The 16,550-nt window shown below is 36.1% G+C and overlaps 2 protein-coding genes across 6 annotated transcripts in view; both read left to right on the top strand.

Moving 5' to 3' along the window:
- The first annotated feature begins 230 nt into the window (after positions 1-230).
- Positions 231-9,103, top strand: LOC121634025. The gene is made up of 16 exons (XM_041976416.1): positions 231-271; positions 447-718; positions 1,028-1,149; positions 2,706-2,766; positions 2,951-3,103; positions 3,397-3,549; positions 3,685-3,750; positions 3,944-4,065; positions 4,208-4,268; positions 4,815-4,961; positions 5,281-5,373; positions 6,226-6,309; positions 6,620-6,679; positions 6,848-6,931; positions 7,471-7,680; positions 8,100-9,103. Exons 2-16 carry the CDS (start codon positions 451-453, stop codon positions 8,303-8,305), a joined length of 1,890 nt encoding a protein of 629 aa, XP_041832350.1. The 5' UTR covers positions 231-271; positions 447-450; the 3' UTR covers positions 8,306-9,103.
- Positions 9,104-10,120: 1,017 nt separating this feature from the next.
- Positions 10,121-16,550, top strand: part of LOC121633331 (A-kinase anchor protein 7-like) — a 43,687-nt gene continuing 37,257 nt past the window's right edge. For 2 of the 5 annotated variants that reach the window (XM_041975223.1, XM_041975222.1), the window contains exons 1-6: positions 10,121-10,736; positions 10,828-11,074; positions 11,927-12,088; positions 12,282-12,430; positions 12,880-13,016; positions 14,802-14,962. In XM_041975223.1, coding sequence (XP_041831157.1) covers positions 10,575-10,736; positions 10,828-11,074; positions 11,927-12,088; positions 12,282-12,430; positions 12,880-13,016; positions 14,802-14,962 — 1,018 coding nt within the window. In that variant the 5' untranslated portion in view covers positions 10,121-10,574. The remainder of the gene's footprint in view (positions 10,737-10,827; positions 11,075-11,926; positions 12,089-12,281; positions 12,431-12,879; positions 13,017-14,801; positions 14,963-16,550) is intronic. The other 3 variants (XM_041975226.1, XM_041975225.1, XM_041975224.1) reach the window with 3 other exon arrangements.

Here is a 16,550-nt window from a genome sequence, read left to right as displayed (position 1 = left end):
TTACATAAGAATAAAACAAATTTCACTTTGGTGGAATTACCAAAAAATATTTCAGTGACAGCGCTTATCATTTTTGTGGGCAAAATCTTCCTGCATCTTGGCTTTTTAAATTATTTTTTTTTATATAAAAAATACAAAGAAAGAAAAAACTAAAAGAAGAAGAAAAAAAATTTAAATCGCCAGTCTAACATCCAATGAGGATTTTGAAGCTACTGTCACGTGACTATCACGTGGTAGCGCTGCTCCTTTCGGTTTCTGTTTACTAAAAAGGGTGAGTAAAGATGTTTACATGAATTAGTAACACGACAAGTTGTGTATTTCAGATATTATATTTTAACCTGATCAGCACAAACTTAATCTGCTGCTTTTGTATTATCCTAGTTTATCTGACATTTGAATGCAAGTTCTTTTTATTTATATTTTACCATTTGCTATCCATCTTGCAGTTTTATGCTGAGTTGTCACAGTGATTTGTCAGCCAGGGTTTTTACGAAACATTGCGATCCAGCAATACAGAGGACATCGCGTTATACTGCATTATCAACAAAAATAGACTCGATAAATAAGAAGAAAGAAAGAAAGAACGAAAGAAAGAAAGAAAGAAAAAGAGAAAAGTCCGTCGTCTTGTCGCCCTGTGCCGACATGTCTGCTGGTGAAATGTGTGGTTTACTGGAGGAAATACAGATTTTTAATCAGGATGCCGCCTTTATACTGGGACGTAAGTAACACTTGTATTTTTATTTATTTTAATTATTTTATTTAATTTAACAATATATTTCATATATTTGTTTTAATAGTTTTAATGTTATGTGCACATTGTAACATTTTGTTCAACTAACTTTGTTGTTTTTAAATGACAGAGCTGTTTTCCGTCTAAGAAACTATGTATATTTTTGTTTATTTGTTTTTATTTTTGGAATGTGGCCGCACTGTTTTCAAGCCCATGCCATTATTAACCTGTCCTTTTGAATGACATTGGGACAATCTTACTTGTTTTTAGCATTTTAATAAACCTCTGATTCCCCAGGGGCAGACATCTGCACAGATTCAGAAATCCAGTCCTTGTCTGAAGAAGATCTCTATGAGCTGTTTCCTGGAGTTAATCAACTTAAACTAAGAGTGACTATCTCTGAAATAATACAAAAACGGGTGAGTTACAATTATAAACAGGACTTAGATAGATAGATAGATAGATAGATAGATAGATAGATAGATAGATAGATAGATAGATAGATAGATAGATAGATAGAGAGATAGATGACTTGAATCTGACAAAAGTAATAATAAATAAAAATTCTATGAAATTTAACCAATGAAAGTCAGACATTGATTTTCAACCATGCTTCAACAGAATTATTTAAAAAAATAAACTCATGAAACAGGCATGGACAAAAATTATGATACCCCTAGAAAAGACTAAAAATAATGTGACCAAAGGGACATGTTAATCCAAGGTGTGTTCACTAATTAGCATCACAGGTGTCTACAATCTTGTAATCAGTCAGTGGGCCTATTTATAGGGGTACAGGTAGTCACTGTGCTGTTTGGTGACATGGTGTGAACACTTAACATGGACCAGCGGAAGCAAAAGAAAGAGTTGTCTCAGGAGATTAGAAAGAAAATTATAGATAAGCATGTTAAAGGTAAAGGCTATAAGACCATCTCCAAGCAGCTTGATGTTCCTGTGACTACAGTTGCACATATTATTCACAAATTTAAGATCCATGGGACTGTAGCCAACCTCCCTGGACGTGGCTGCAGGAGGAAAATTGATGACAAATCAAAGAGACAGATAATACGAACGGTAACAAAAGAGCCCAAAAAAACTTCTAAAGAGATTAAAGGTGAACTTCAAGCTCAAGAAAAATCAGTGTCAGATCTCACCATCCGTCACTGTTTGAGCTGAAGTGGACTTAATGAGAGACGAGGACACCATTGTTGAAAAGAAAAAATAAAAACCAGATTGGAATTTGCCAAACTACTTGTTGACAAGCCACATAGCTTCTACGAGAATGTCCTATGGGCAGATGAGACAAAAATGGAACTTTTTGCCAAGACAGATCAGCTCTATGCTTACAGATGGAAAAATAAAGCATATGAAGAAAAGAACACTGTCCCTACTGTAAAACATGGAGGAGGCTCTGTTATGTTTTAGGGCTGCTTTGCTGCATCTGGGATAGGGTGTCTTGAATCTGTGCAGGTACAATGAAATCTCAAGACTATCAAGGGATTCTAGAGGGAAATGTGCTGGCCAGTGTCAGAAAGCTTGGTCTCAGTCATGGGTCTTGCAATTGGACAATGACCCAAAACACAGCTAAAAACACCCAAGAATGGCTAAGAGGAAAACATTGGACTATTCTAAAGTGGCCTTCTATCACCCCTGACCTAAATCCTATTGAGCATCTTTAGAAGGAGTTGAAACATGCCGTCTGGAAAAGGCTCCCTTCAAACCTGAGACAACTGGAGCAGTTTGCTTATGAGGAGTGGGTCAAAATGCCTGCTGAGAGGTGCAGAAGTCTCATTGACAGTTACAGGAATCATTTGATTGCAGTGATTGCCTCAAAAGATTGTGCAACAAAATATAAAGTGTTAACCGAAGGGTACCAACAATTTTGTCCACGTGTATAGATAGACAGATAGATAGAGCCTAATGTGAATAGTAACTAAAGTGACAGTTTTAATAAAGTACTATTTGTTTGTTTCAGGAGCCGATAAATGTGACCCTACAAGACCAGAAATCATTCGTCCCAGATGGAGATATCTGGGGTAAAGGATAGATTGCACTTTCACTTAAAAGAAAAAACTAATAAAGGCATATTATTCATGTTTTCATATAGGACTGAAGTAAATTGAGCAATATTGCTGGTCACTTAAGTTTTTGAAACACTTTGTATATAGTTCTCACTTTTCAGATGTTTATGGAGTTTGTAACCCACTACTCTCCATCTAGATGCTCTATCCAGCAGTAAGACCTTGGCAGACCACCTCCCCATCTTGAAAGCCTGGAAGGATAAAATGGAAAAGTTGCAACGTTTCCTTGATGCTCATGTTAATCTGGTGGAGAACCTCACCCACACTCAACCAGGCCAGAAAGCTGACAGAGGTTATAACAGAGTCAACAAGGCTTTAAAAAAATCATCTCAGTTCAACAACATAGGGGACAGAAGAGATATACTGTGTTATTAGAAAAAATTGTATTGATTACTTTAAATAAAAAAAAAGATTTGGCATTTCTTGCTCTTTGCCGACATGTCTGCAGGTGAAATGTGTGCTTTACTTTTTCATTGTGGACTGATCAGAAAGAAGCAATATTGTTTGTCCCTCAAGTGTTAAAAACTGTATAGATTTCACTTTACTCTTGTTCATGCAGTTTCTAACACACTACTTTGCATCCAGATGTTCATCCTGGCAGTAAGACCTTGGTTGACCACCTCCCCATCTTGAAGGCCTGGAAGGATGAAGTGGAAAAGTGGCCAAGTTTCAATGAAGCCTATATTAAAGTGGTGGAGAATACCATCAAAGCTCAGCCAGACCAGCAGCCTGACGGAGGTTGAAGTTTTACTGTATTTTAACAATAATATGTAATACACAAGAGCCAGAAGAGTCATACTGCATTATTAGAAAAAATATTATTATAAATAAAGAACTTTTGTGACTTGTTGCTTTCTGCCATCATGTCTGCAGATGAAATGTGTGCTTTGCTGAAGAAGATACACAAAATTGACCCTGAAGCTGTTCACGTACTGAGAGGTGAGTGGGACTAATGGTTGACAAACTGACAGACCTGTGTGGTTCTAGTGCAAAAAATAAATAAAAAAAAACCTTAGTTGTCTTTATCTAATGTGCTCAAAGATGAGATGAGTGTTAAAATGTTCATTTTAAGTGACATCCGGTTCGTCTTGCTTGTGTTATTATTCAAATCGACCTCTGTCTGATTCCTCAGAAGCAGAAATCTGCACTGATTCAGAGATCCAGTCACTGTCTCGACAAGATCTGCATGAGATGTTTCCTGGAGTAGAGAAACTCTACCTGAGAAGGACCATCTTTAAAATAATACACACAGAGGTGTGTGTGTGTGTATATATGTGTGTGTGTGTATATATGTATATATATATATATATATATATATATATATATATATATATATATATATATATATATATATATATATATATATATAAAATTTCCTTTGTATTGTTTGTTTCAGAAACCAACTTTTGTGTCCCCAAAAGAACCTAAACCATTCCTTCCAGATGGAAATCCCAGGGGTATGTAAATGCTACACTGCAGTTACTTTTACTTTTTGTAAATATATATATATATATATATATATATATATATATATATATATATATATATACATACATATATGAAGGTATATGTACATACATATATGAAGGTATATATATATATATATATATATATATATATATATACATACATATATGAAGGTATATATATATATATAAATATATATATACATACATATATGAAGGTATATATATATATATATATATATATATATATATATATATATAAAGGTATAGTCTTTACTTTTTCATTGTGTGCTGATCTGAACGAGGAAATTTTGTTGGTCACTTAAGTGAATAAAACATATAGACTTAAGTTTGTTGTCATGCAGCATTATTCACTGTTACAGTGCAGGTCAGAAATGTTAGTCCGAGAGTTCCTGATGGCTTGGGGAAAGAAGCTGTTGAGGAATCTGGCTGTTGTGGTGTGGACTCTATGGAACTTTGTATCGATCTCACTTTTCAGTTGTTCGTGCAGTTTCTAACACACTGTTTTCTATCCAGATGCTCATTCCTGCAGTAAGACCTTGGCTGACCACCTCCCCACCCAGAAGGCATGTGAAGTGGAAAAGTTGCTGAGTTTCCTTGAAGATCAGATTAAAGTGGTGGAGAATACCATCAAATGTCAGCCAGACCAGAAACCTGACAGAGGTTGTAATGAAGTTTTACAGTATTTTAACAATAATATTGCTTATATACTGTATAGTCAAGTGTTTGAAGTTTTCTGAGGAGCAAGTGCCAAGATTTCAAGACAGTAGAAATATTTAAAAACAAATCTTTTCCAATTATGCATTTATGACATTACATTAATTTAGCAAAACCTTCTATCCAAAGTAACTTGCAAGTGAGGTGAATTGTTGTTATAGATACAGAGGGACAAATTATAAATTTAGTGGGTTTTAAATGACAGCAAGGAGCGGGGGAAGGAGAAAAGAATAATGTGACACCATCATGTATTTTTATCAAACAGGCATTTTGCCAGGTACAAGCAACTCATTTCCATGTGCTCAAATGGAGATGGAGACCAACACTTCAGCTTATATCCAACCAAACAGAGCACAAGGTAAATCTCACTATTGTGTTTTTTTAACCTCAATGCTCAACTCAACCTCAATGCTATTTGGATGCCCTTTCATATAGCAAAGAAAAGCAAGTTCCATCCTTGTAAATGTTCAAGTCTGAGTCAGATTCATGCCTTTTCCGTTTATGCACATCTTCAGTCAATAGCCAAGATGTATGCGATTATAAGATAGAAAGAGAGAGTTCACAGGCCAAGCTGAGTATCTCTGATATTGAATAGTAGCTCTATTGTGTCACTGATATTAGAAGGTTTCATTCTAAAGAAAGGCAGTGCAGGTTAGGCTGGAGGACTTGGGCAGGAAGTGGTTTCATGATGCCATAGCAACAGAGCCGTGCTGCCTCATCTCAACTCAGATTGGTGAAGAAGAAAAGGAATTTTTATCCAGTCAATCTTCGTTGGTCAACATTTTTGTAAAAATGGATCATTTATATATACAAGTGTTTTTAAGGCACACCTTTAGACGTGACTATAACTGTGTAGGATAGACAGACTCTCTCGAGTAGAGAAATTTTCATGGTCCAGCAGAAAAAATAAACAGGAATTAACAAAAATAAAATAACATCAAAAAGCTCAATATTAAAAATGTTAAGTTTGAAATACACACACAGTGTGCAAAGCTAAACACAAATCTTCATTATGGTTTTCAGAGCAAACAATAATGTATTATCAATATTATTAATCCTTAGTTATTTTAAAGCATATTTGTCTTCAAATATTTTTAAAGCCAGAACAGTACATACAGATGAAACAAAAATAAATATTATAATACAGCCTCATCCACAGACGACAAATGGAGAAATGTAATAAGATGTTTTGTAATGTCTTTATAAACAGGAGTAGATAAAGAAAACAAGAGCCAGAGTAACAAAGGAGGTGAAGCGAGCAACAGACAGATGGAGCAACAATCAAGCTCTGGAGGTAATGAAAAGCTTTTGGATAAGGCACAGAGTTAATCAAGATTTATTTTAGTCCACTTTTATTATTATTATTATTATTAAGCATTTCACTTTTCTAGCTACTTTTATGTCTTGGATTTTGTGCTTTATTTATTAACAATAACAAATACAGTCACCAATCTCGTAACCTTCTGTTCTTCATGTATTTATTCTCCATAAACTCGCTCATCTACCTGTTGTCATAAAACCAAAATGCTGTATCCATTATTGAGGAAGACTGTTGGAGAGCTCTGTGAAAAGCTTGAAACATTTATGCTTCTGCTGTCTGACAGGTTTTTTGTCAAGGCTATTATCATTAGGTAGCAGTGCAGTGTCTTCACAGGAAGAACGTGGTAAATCTCACTTTTTTTTACTCACTACTGATAACTTTTCTAAAAATGTTACTGTATTTATTAATATCATTAATATAATGATCTCTTGTAAAATAATTCATGAATTAAGTTAGTCAAATCTAAAATGTAGTTTGTCCAGAAGGTACTCATTACTATTTTATGTGACAGAGTATAAAAGGTTGAAGGATAACAAAGCCAGTGTTGGACTGGAGCCAGCAAGAAAAAGATTCTCTGGTCTACATACCACACAAGGTAAAATTCACCTTCCTTCACTTAACACGGCCATGCTGACCTATAACTGTCAAAGTTCATTTGTAAATATTAAGAGCTGCAGAAATAACTTTAATTTGCTTGAACATGTTGTCTGTGCGGGTTGAACAGTGGTGTGGTGGTTAGCACCGCTGGCTCACAGCAAGAATGTCGCTAGTTTGAGCCTCAGCTGGGGAGGGGTTCACACGGGGACCTTTCCATGTGGAGCTCCAGCTTCTTTATGATCCCGAACTGGAATATGCTGATTAAAAAAATAATGAATGTTGTCTGTACTTTCAATTACTATTTTGTCTCTTTTAGTTTTATTTATATTATAAAATGCAGTATTAGTCTTTCTTATACTTTATTGAAAATACTCAAACTTTTCTTTTTCTTTAATCATATTATTTTACTGAGTGTTTATAGGTTAATCATTATTAATCACTGACTTCTTTAAACTGTGATTTTACTCTGTTGTGGGGTTAACTCTCTTTGCCAGTAGCTTATTTTTTATTTTTTTCTTATTCTTATGATAAATACAGAAATACTGAAGTACAAGATGGTGGTCAGCGGTGAAACATTTAATGCCCATCATCAGCTGCTGGGAGAAATTAAAAGCTCCATTCAAGAGTTTAAAATTGTTGAAGCGGACGTGAGCCAAAACAGTGAGGATTACCAGATCATCATTGTCTTCTGTCCTGTTGTTTCTCGTATCGGAACAGACGTTAATGAAGCAATGAAGGAAGTTCCCGGTAAGAGAAATACTGCTTTTGATTATCTTTTCTGAGGAGAAAATTGAATGTTTCTAGTGAAAGTTTTCAACTTTCCCATTTCTTGTATTAGGAATATGGTAATGATATTAAGTTTTTTTTTTAAAATCAATCAGTTTATTTACATAAATGAATATTATTTCAGGGATGTCCTTGAATGCTGCCGTCCTTCAGGTTTCAGATATTTCCCTGTTTCAACACATCTGATCCTCATATTCAAACCTGTTAATGACCTGTAATGTGAGTGAGGTGTGTTGAAGTTGGAAACATCTCAAATCTAAAGGACAATGACCCCTAAGGACCAAAACTGGACACCCTTGCTTTATATGGTTGAAGAAATCCTGATCATTAATAAGCTAAATTTCTCTCTCATATTCCCCCTCCATCTCTTATCTCTCCAGGTAACAAACCCGTCATTCTGGTCTTGATGCACCACGCTTATGAAGCCAGACATGTAGCCTCAATTAAAGCCCCGGATAAAAACATTGTGTTGTATGTCGATGTTTTCTACCATGAGACAGTTAAAGGATTAATAAGTTGCAACCAAAATAAAAATGCTGTGTTTGAGATGAGAAACAAAATTATTGAAATGCGAAAAAGGAAGTAGCCGTATTGCTTCTAGTGCTGCTGGGTGTTTCAGCACTGGATCCCAAGATGAAAACTGAAGTAGTGGTCTTTATTCTATTATTGCTTAAACTTTGTCAGTCGTTGTGCTGATGATTGTAATGATGGCATTATGTCAGTAAATAGAAAATACTGTTATGCATTGTTCCAAAAGCATCATTGAGACAAGATTCAATGCAAAACAGAAAATGCTTTTTTTTTTTTTTTTTATTTCAATGTGCTTGGTGTTTCCAGACACCATTGATGACTCGAGTAGCAAGAGTGTATTTTATGGTTTATGGACATTATTAAATTAAAGCACAAGTAAATGATCGCATGTTTACTCATTGGTGTTTCAGTTGACATTAACCTGTCATGTACTGCTAAAAATTTGCAACTGAGTCACTGTGTTTTTGTTTTTTTGTTTTTTTTTTTTTACATGTTGAATAATGTTAACCATTGCTTGGTGGGTTTGATTGCAATGCCGCATTCCAATTAAAAATGTTTTATGAAAAAATGTACAAATTAGGCTGATATGTTTTATTTTTCATTTAAAAAGGAAGAAAGAAAACATGCTTTCCAACAGTGTTAGATTTATTGCCAAGAAGCATTGTGATGAGAAAGAAATACTCCACCACCACAAATTTACTTACTTTTTGTGCAAAGTTTATATATGTGCAAATTCCTACATAATATTCAGAATTAGAAACATTTTATTAATCCCAGAGGTACATTGCTGCATTACAGTGCTCCTTAAAACAGTTGCATATAATGAAATACAAAAAGAAAAAAATAAATAAAAGTTAAAGTAAGAAGGAGAAAATGGTGCTATTGTGATCAAAGGAAAGTATTTCTTGCAGCTTTGTTTTGCAGCATGGGGGAACCAGTCTCTTGGTGAATGCTCTTCTGAGGTTGTCCAGCACATTGTGGTGAAAATGTAAAGGGCTGTTCACTTGTCCTTAACTTGTTCAGCATTGGACTCGCTGATTCTGGTGTCCACAACCAGAACATGACTGGCTTAACAGATAAGTTTGCTGAGTCTGTTGGTGTCAGCCACCCTCACTCTTTGCTCGCAGTACACGACAGAATGACACTGATCACTACAGACTCATAAAATACCCTGAGCATCACCCAGCAAATGGTGAAGGATTTCAGCTGTTATAGCAAATAAAAATTGCTCTGGTCTTTCCTGTATGCTAGGTGGTATCTGTGTTTTTTGAGAAATCCAGTTTATTTCCCATAAACACTCCTGGGTGTTTCCAGTCCTGCAAAGTGTCCACATTTACTACGCCGATGATGGCGCGTCCCACTGGTGGTCTTATCCTCCTCATGCTCACAAAGCAGTTCTTTGTTGTTTGCCATGCTAAGCAGATGATGGATTGCACCGTGTCACAAAGTTGTCCACCACAGTTCTGTATTCCTCTTCATTTTCCTCTGTGATGCATTCAAGTAGTGCAGAGTCATCAGACAACTTTTGAAGGTTGCAGGTCTCTGTGCAGTAGTTGAAGTCGCTGGTGTAGAGGTTGTAGAGAAAGGGAGATAGGATTATCCCGTGTTGCTGACTACTCTGACACACAATTGCAGGAGCACACTTAAACATAACATATTTATGGAACACAACCCCTAATTTGTATTGAGACAGACCGACAAACCTTTAATCTGCATTTAATTATGTATTTCTGTAGTGTATTTTCGGTGTCCTCAAAGACTTTGCAGTGCAAATCCCACTGAACTTCTGTTAATTGGTCCAAATGCCTAAGGCTTTTATTTTGAATGGGAAAATGCTTTTTATTTTGAACATCTAGACCGGAAATTTGGTAGTGTTTACAAACGGATACATCCGGTTGGTCCTATCAATTAGCGCGTTTGCTTAAAATTTTACTTGGTTGTCACTAGTGCAGACTAGTTTCCTGACAAGTTTCCTGTTAGAAAACACTGCCGATATACTTTATAGACGATCAACTAGGTGGCAACTTATCGATAAATGTTACTTTATCTCATTTTGCTAATCATTAACACATGTCCTAAGAGACAGTTAGCTGTTAGCAGTGCAACAGATGTGCAGCCTGGTAGTTTGATTCAGGACAACAGGTGTTAGGTTTAGGTTTAGAGATGGAAAATTATTAACCTGGGAGTTTCTCATTCGTAACTGTCCTGAAAGAACCTGCAGGCCATGTTTTCTTTCTTGAAAGGTCTGCTCCAGTTAGCTGACATGTCGGTATTCGGCAGCTGTTAACCTCGCTGGTACCTAAAATTCACCACATTTTTGTGTCATGAACTTCGGCCGCGTCCTCTTGCGCTCCAGTTTGCAGTGTTCAAAATTTCTTTGTTTTCAGAGGATAAATTCAGTGCTGAAGAAGCTATATTCTTCATCTGCCAGTCATAGTCCAAAAGTCAGAGCCTTTCAGCCATCAGCACATTGGTTTGGACTTCAGGTAACTTGCCTTGAGTTTATAAAAAAATCATTCTGGCACCAGTTCGTAGAAAGTAACATATTTGAACTAATATTCATGATATGTTTCATAGGCTACAGCTCAGCCCTGTTGTTATCTGCCAGCAGTGAGTGACATGCAGCCATCCTGCCTCTCCTATGGAAGAGAGACCAATGTGGTGGCCTCTGATGATGAAGATGACGATGAAGAGTGTGGTGGTGAAAATCTGGTTGAACAGGATAGCAGAATGCAAAAGGAAGATATGATAATCTCTGGTCAACTGGATCTACAGAGTATGGCCCGCATAGGCATCACAGAGACCAGAACCTCTACGGTGTCTCGTGAGTAGAAGTGGCTGCCTCTGATAATGACGGGGTTTGTTTTTGTGCAGTAGCACTAGAGCTCTTTTCATGGATGTGCTTGAAAAACAAATTCAAAGTCAGATTGATAGTACCAAATAATTAAACAATCTGTGTACAAATTGGTAGAGCAGCTGTTGTAAAAAAATAACAATTAACTTGGACCAACAGCAAAGTTTACAGTTGAGGCTGGTCATCATGCCTTTGACACTGGTCAACATGATCAAATATATATGTGTACAGGGCAGTTTTGTCTCTTATAGCTCTTTCAAGAATTTTAGCATGCAATTTAGTTAATTTTATTGTCTTACCTGATTCAGACACCAAGTGCCCCTTAACAGCTCATACTGTAAAGTCCTATGCAACATGATAAGTTACTCATGCAAGCCACACTTAAGCCTCTTCAGTGTCCGTGACATTAGGGGTGTCATTCCCTAATTGCATGGTATAATTTCATTTTGTACTATGATATCAATACAGGATGTAGTATTAGTATATATGTATAAATTAATCAAGACTACTAATGCATAAAGAACCAAAGAGAAATGCCTGGGTTGTGCAGTAAGGTCTTGAAAAATCAAGTTAGCTCAATAGACGCACAAATTATTTATGTAGGCATGTCATATACCAAGAGATGCTATCTTTCACTCAGCAAGCAGCAACTGTCTTTTGTGTTGTATTTCCCGGTGAACTTGGCCATAGATTAGTTTTTCAGAGAGTTTATTGTGCTTTTAAACCTGTCTGTGTGTATCACTTTATATATAGGAGTACATTATTTTGCATTTTTATATCTTCTGTGTATGTATTATGTGCTTGTTATCTGTTCATTTACAGCAGCTTCCAAAGGATCAAATGAGAAAATATCAAAGAGTAAAATAAGGAGGGAGAAGAAGAAGTTGATGAAGAAAAAGCTTAAGTCATCAGATGCTTCTGCCAGTTTAATGTCAGAGCTTCCATTTGCTCTGACCAGTCCCACCACATGGAAAGAGCTGGGATGTATGTTTGCTCTCATTGATATTTTCTGATGAAAATGTGATTAATTTCTCATCACCTGTATGTTTGTGGATTTTCATCTTTAATTTTCTAACTATGAAATTTGAGGTGTAACCGAGTGGCCTGTTGATTGACTTCAGTTTAGTTAAGGGATGACTTTTTATTTATTGATGATATGTTTGTCTTTCCCATTTAGTCCCCAACTCAGACTCTGCACAAAGAAAGAGGAAGCGAGGAGATGGCGGAGGCCAAGTGGACAGTGAGGAAGGTGGAGACAAGAAGAAAAAAAAGAAAGGGAGCCAAAGACCAAACTATTTTGTCTCCATCCCCATCACCAACACTCAGGTGAGGAAAGGTTGTGACAAAAACTCAGTTTTCTACTTGTGTATCATTGCCTGTTTGAAGCAAATTTGAAAGTTGATAATGAAAACGAAGCACCAGTCTTTAACTTCTCATTTTATTTTTTAGTGATTGCCAGTAAAAATCACTTCTTGCTGATTGCTCAGCTGCCACAACTTTATGAATGCATGTCCTTATAGCTGATTACTGTATTCTACCTAAATCAGTTGTAAGAGAGAATAAAACATCTAAGCCTATGAAAAGATAATGATTTAGCACTTAATCTACTGATGCCTTGTCTAAGATGTTGAACTCTGGGAGCAGTTTTCTAGTTTATTCAAGCTGTTCCCCTCATCTTGTTTCTTCTTTCAGTGATGTCTGAGTATCTGTGCATGAGTGAATAGTTTGTCTGCTGACTGCTGCCCATCACTGAATGTGCATTTCTCTAATGACAGATAAGCTCAGCTGTGACTGAAGTCCAAGAGGTGGTGCTTCAACAGGAGCCTCGATTAGCCAAAGCCATGATCCCTGTCCCAACTCTTCATATCACACTATTAGTCACTCATCTTGCCCATCAGGAGCAAGTAGATCTGTGAGTCAGTGCATACAAACATACAGAAATACACACAAACGTGCACACATTTGGTACGTAAAAAGTGGTTTTTGCCACCTTATGTGGAAAGATCAGTACATATCAATACAAAGTTGCTCAAAGTGATCCCCTTTGACACAGTAGAAGTGATTTCTTTCAGGATGAATCATCACAAGGGATCATTTAGTGGTAAGAAAAAAGTGAATTATATGAATTATATAGAATTACAGATGCTGCAACCATCAGTCATCAGATTGCAAACCTTTATGGGAAAATTGTCAATGCAGCATGTGCATCACTTTGGGCTTGAAAGGTAACACGATGCCACAATTGTTTCATGTCATGATGTGTTACACAATTGTACAAGCATCACCAAGTCGTAATAAGAAGGAGTGTAAATGGAAAGAGGCTGAAGTCCTTATAATGCAATTTCTCCAATCTTAAAATAGCACTATGTAACTTTATGACCTTATAAATACCTGTTTCTGACTTGTTTTGGGGAAGCAGTGACATTCATTATGCAAATTCCTGGAGCTGTGATTGCCCAACAGCACTTTGAGGCTGAGAAACCGCACTTCACAACTTCTTTTTTCCAGCCTGGAACATCACATTACAGCTGAGTTTTGCTTTACACCCCAGCATCTGGATATCAACAGAATAGCCATTTTAAATCTGCACCATCGCTGATTCAGCAAAGAAACACAAGAGAATATTATTTGAGGAAGAGAGGAGAAGAAAAAAAAGAAATGGACATAGCAACAGACAGGACAAGAGTTAACACTGGACTGAGTTTTACTTGCTGGATAGAGCTTAGAGCACAGGTAGGATGCATGATGGATGAATTAGCTGTTGTTAGGAGGCGCCTCACTGAGAAAATCTGCCAAAATTTATTAGTGCTTCTTTAAATTGAAATCTCCCATTATCTTCATTATTTTAACAGCATTTAGTAGTTATAGCTGAGTTTCAAAACATAGGTCTACTCTCACAATCCTCTCATGGAAGTCCACTCAGTCCCCTTAGTTGTGCACTGTTAAAATAAAATAAAATTTTGTAGTTTCATTGATGTTGTAAGTGTGAAGACTGAATGTTCTGTCTGTAGAGGATGCACTTTCCCCACCATCACCCATTTTTAGCATCTCTCATTAGATGCAGCTTCTGTTTTCTTCATAAAACTTGCAGCAAAACTAGTAAATCCATATTTTAAATGTGTAAATGCACACTGTAAAGATGATGTTACACCAGCTTTTTCAAAATAAAAAATAATATATGTCTAAATTAAAGTTGTATTTTTTAAATAAGCCCACAAGTATAATCAGATGAGCTTGAAGTAAAGTCATTACATTTTAAAGTGATGATGAAAACAATTTGCATTGTTGTTTATGATCATTTCAATTCATTTATAAAGTCTGGTAACATATTTTATACATTCTCCCTCATTAGTTCATTTTTCTATTATTTTTAATTATTATAGTGAAATAACCAGAGCAAACCAGTGCTAACAATGTGTAAAACTCCAGCTAGTTCATTTTATTTTTAGGCAAATTGAAATAAATGTTTCATATTACATGCAAATACAAAACTGAACATGTTAGATTTTAGTTGATCCAACTTAGTCTGGCTCTACGTAAGCCACGTCATGTCACCATACTTTTGCTTAATCTACATCAAGAAGATTTTGTCTTTACTAATCACCAGATTTTCTTATTATGTAACGTGACAAGAAGAGTGAGAGAGGATTAAGTCAGGAATTGAGTGAATATTCACATGTATATACATTCTTTTCAGGGCGGCAGCCGTGCTGGCTCAGGCCGAGCAGTCAGTGGCTGAGCTGCTGGGTGGGCGGGATCTGGTGCTGCCTTTCTCAGGGATCCGTCATTTCAGGAAGGAGGTGGTGTTTGTTGGACTGGCTACTGGACAGCACACACGCACACTGGACAGTCTGGCAGGTCAGTTGCTGTCATCTGCACTCCTCTCTGCAAATCGCTTTGATATACAGGCTGTAAACATTAAATTATGTTTGCTTTTTTTCATTATAACTTCCTTCTGGTCTTTACTGGAATCTTAAATGCTTTATTGAGTGTAAATGTGATACAACAGTTGGGTTTCTGTACCCTTTGAAGGTGTGGGTGAATCTGGGGTCAGCTGAGGACGTAAACACTGTAGCTGGTGAAAGCTTCCAAATTTGAGGTCTTTGCTGTGGGAACTTTTAGGAAGTTGGGAGGTATATTGTAAAATTTGTTGCTATGTTGACACTTATTCAAAAACATGGTATTTGCATTGGAGTGAGCAGAGGATCGATATCAGGGTCTATTTTTAGCATAAAAACGTGCAGTCTGATGGTGTACTTTTATTTAAGATATTTATTATTGAGTAGTCAACTTGCTGCTTTGTCATCCCGTTTAACCACATCCTCATCCTGAAATTTGTGAATTTGCTCAAATTATCTTTAATCCATCTTTATTAGTTTTTTTTTAATATTTTTTACTGTGTGTATGTAAAAAAATATGCATGTATGTATGTGCCTGTTTACTCACAGCAGCACTACGTAAGTGTGAGCAGAAGCAGTGAATGTGTCTTGTGTTGTACCTTCAGCAGCAAGATTAAACCCACATTTCTAAGAGGATTCCAGTACCATTGCTCTTGTAACACCAACACACACACACATATATTGAATAAGCTTACAATTTGGTTAATGCTGTCCATTTTCACTCTAACATTTTAGAAAAACATGCATTAGTTTCTTAGACACATGTTTATGTGTACATGCATGCAACACGGAATGGAGTATTTCTACTTAGTAACATGTGCATCTTCTGCAAGATGTCATCTCTAGTTCTGAGAGATGTTGCCTGTTTGTAGATGGAAAGTAAATTTCTGAGCAGACAGTGTTTAATTCTAAGCAAATGCTGCTTCACATATTTTAATAATAGCAAATCTGAGAAAAATCTAGAAGTAAATGTTTTATCAAGGCATGATAAAACTGGCCTAAATGACAAAACAATCTTTTAGAGTTAAGTTTCCACATCGAGACTTTGAAGGTTTGATCATCTGTTCATTCTGTTAGATCTTAGTATCATTAGTTGAAATGAGATGTTGCTGTAGACCATAAGTTGAATAAACTTAGCACATGATGTGGTGTGCTTATTTCCCACATATTGCTATGTAACCAGACTTATTTTAAGCCTCACAGATCTATTTGTAAAAGAAAGTAAAGCATATTAAGAAGTCTCAAAGGAACATTCATGAGAAAACTATTAGCAAACATCATCTTGTACAATATTACAAGTATCATTGCTGCTATTGTTACATGTATTTGAATGTAGAACTTGAACAAGCACTGAAACTCCAGTATGGATGGTTGAGTCTTCATGTGGACATGTAAAACCTTAAATCTGGACCATTTTAACAAGTTGGAGCTTCTAACTAAAGCAGATCGTTAGTCGTTTTTCTGAGACTTCCTTTATATTCTTAACATGAAAAAAGAATTTGTAAAAATAACTAGTGACTGCAACAAACAAACAAGAGAAGGATACG

Source organism: Melanotaenia boesemani, chromosome 22, assembly GCF_017639745.1.
Source record: "Melanotaenia boesemani isolate fMelBoe1 chromosome 22, fMelBoe1.pri, whole genome shotgun sequence".
In the NCBI taxonomy this organism is placed as follows: Eukaryota; Metazoa; Chordata; class Actinopteri; order Atheriniformes; family Melanotaeniidae; genus Melanotaenia; species Melanotaenia boesemani.
This window is presented reverse-complemented; position numbering and strand designations above follow the sequence as displayed.

Bases quoted from the DNA above. Each gene is read 5' to 3' on its own strand.
- LOC121634025 (XM_041976416.1), top strand. From the start codon at position 451: ATGCTGAGTTGTCACAGTGATTTGTCAGCCAGGGTTTTTACGAAACAT. The intron at 1,150-2,705 runs GTGAGTTACAAT...TGTTTGTTTCAG, and splicing joins CTGAAATAATACAAAAACGG to GAGCCGATAAATGTGACCCT. The intron at 2,767-2,950 runs GTAAAGGATAGA...CTCTCCATCTAG, and splicing joins CCCAGATGGAGATATCTGGG to ATGCTCTATCCAGCAGTAAG.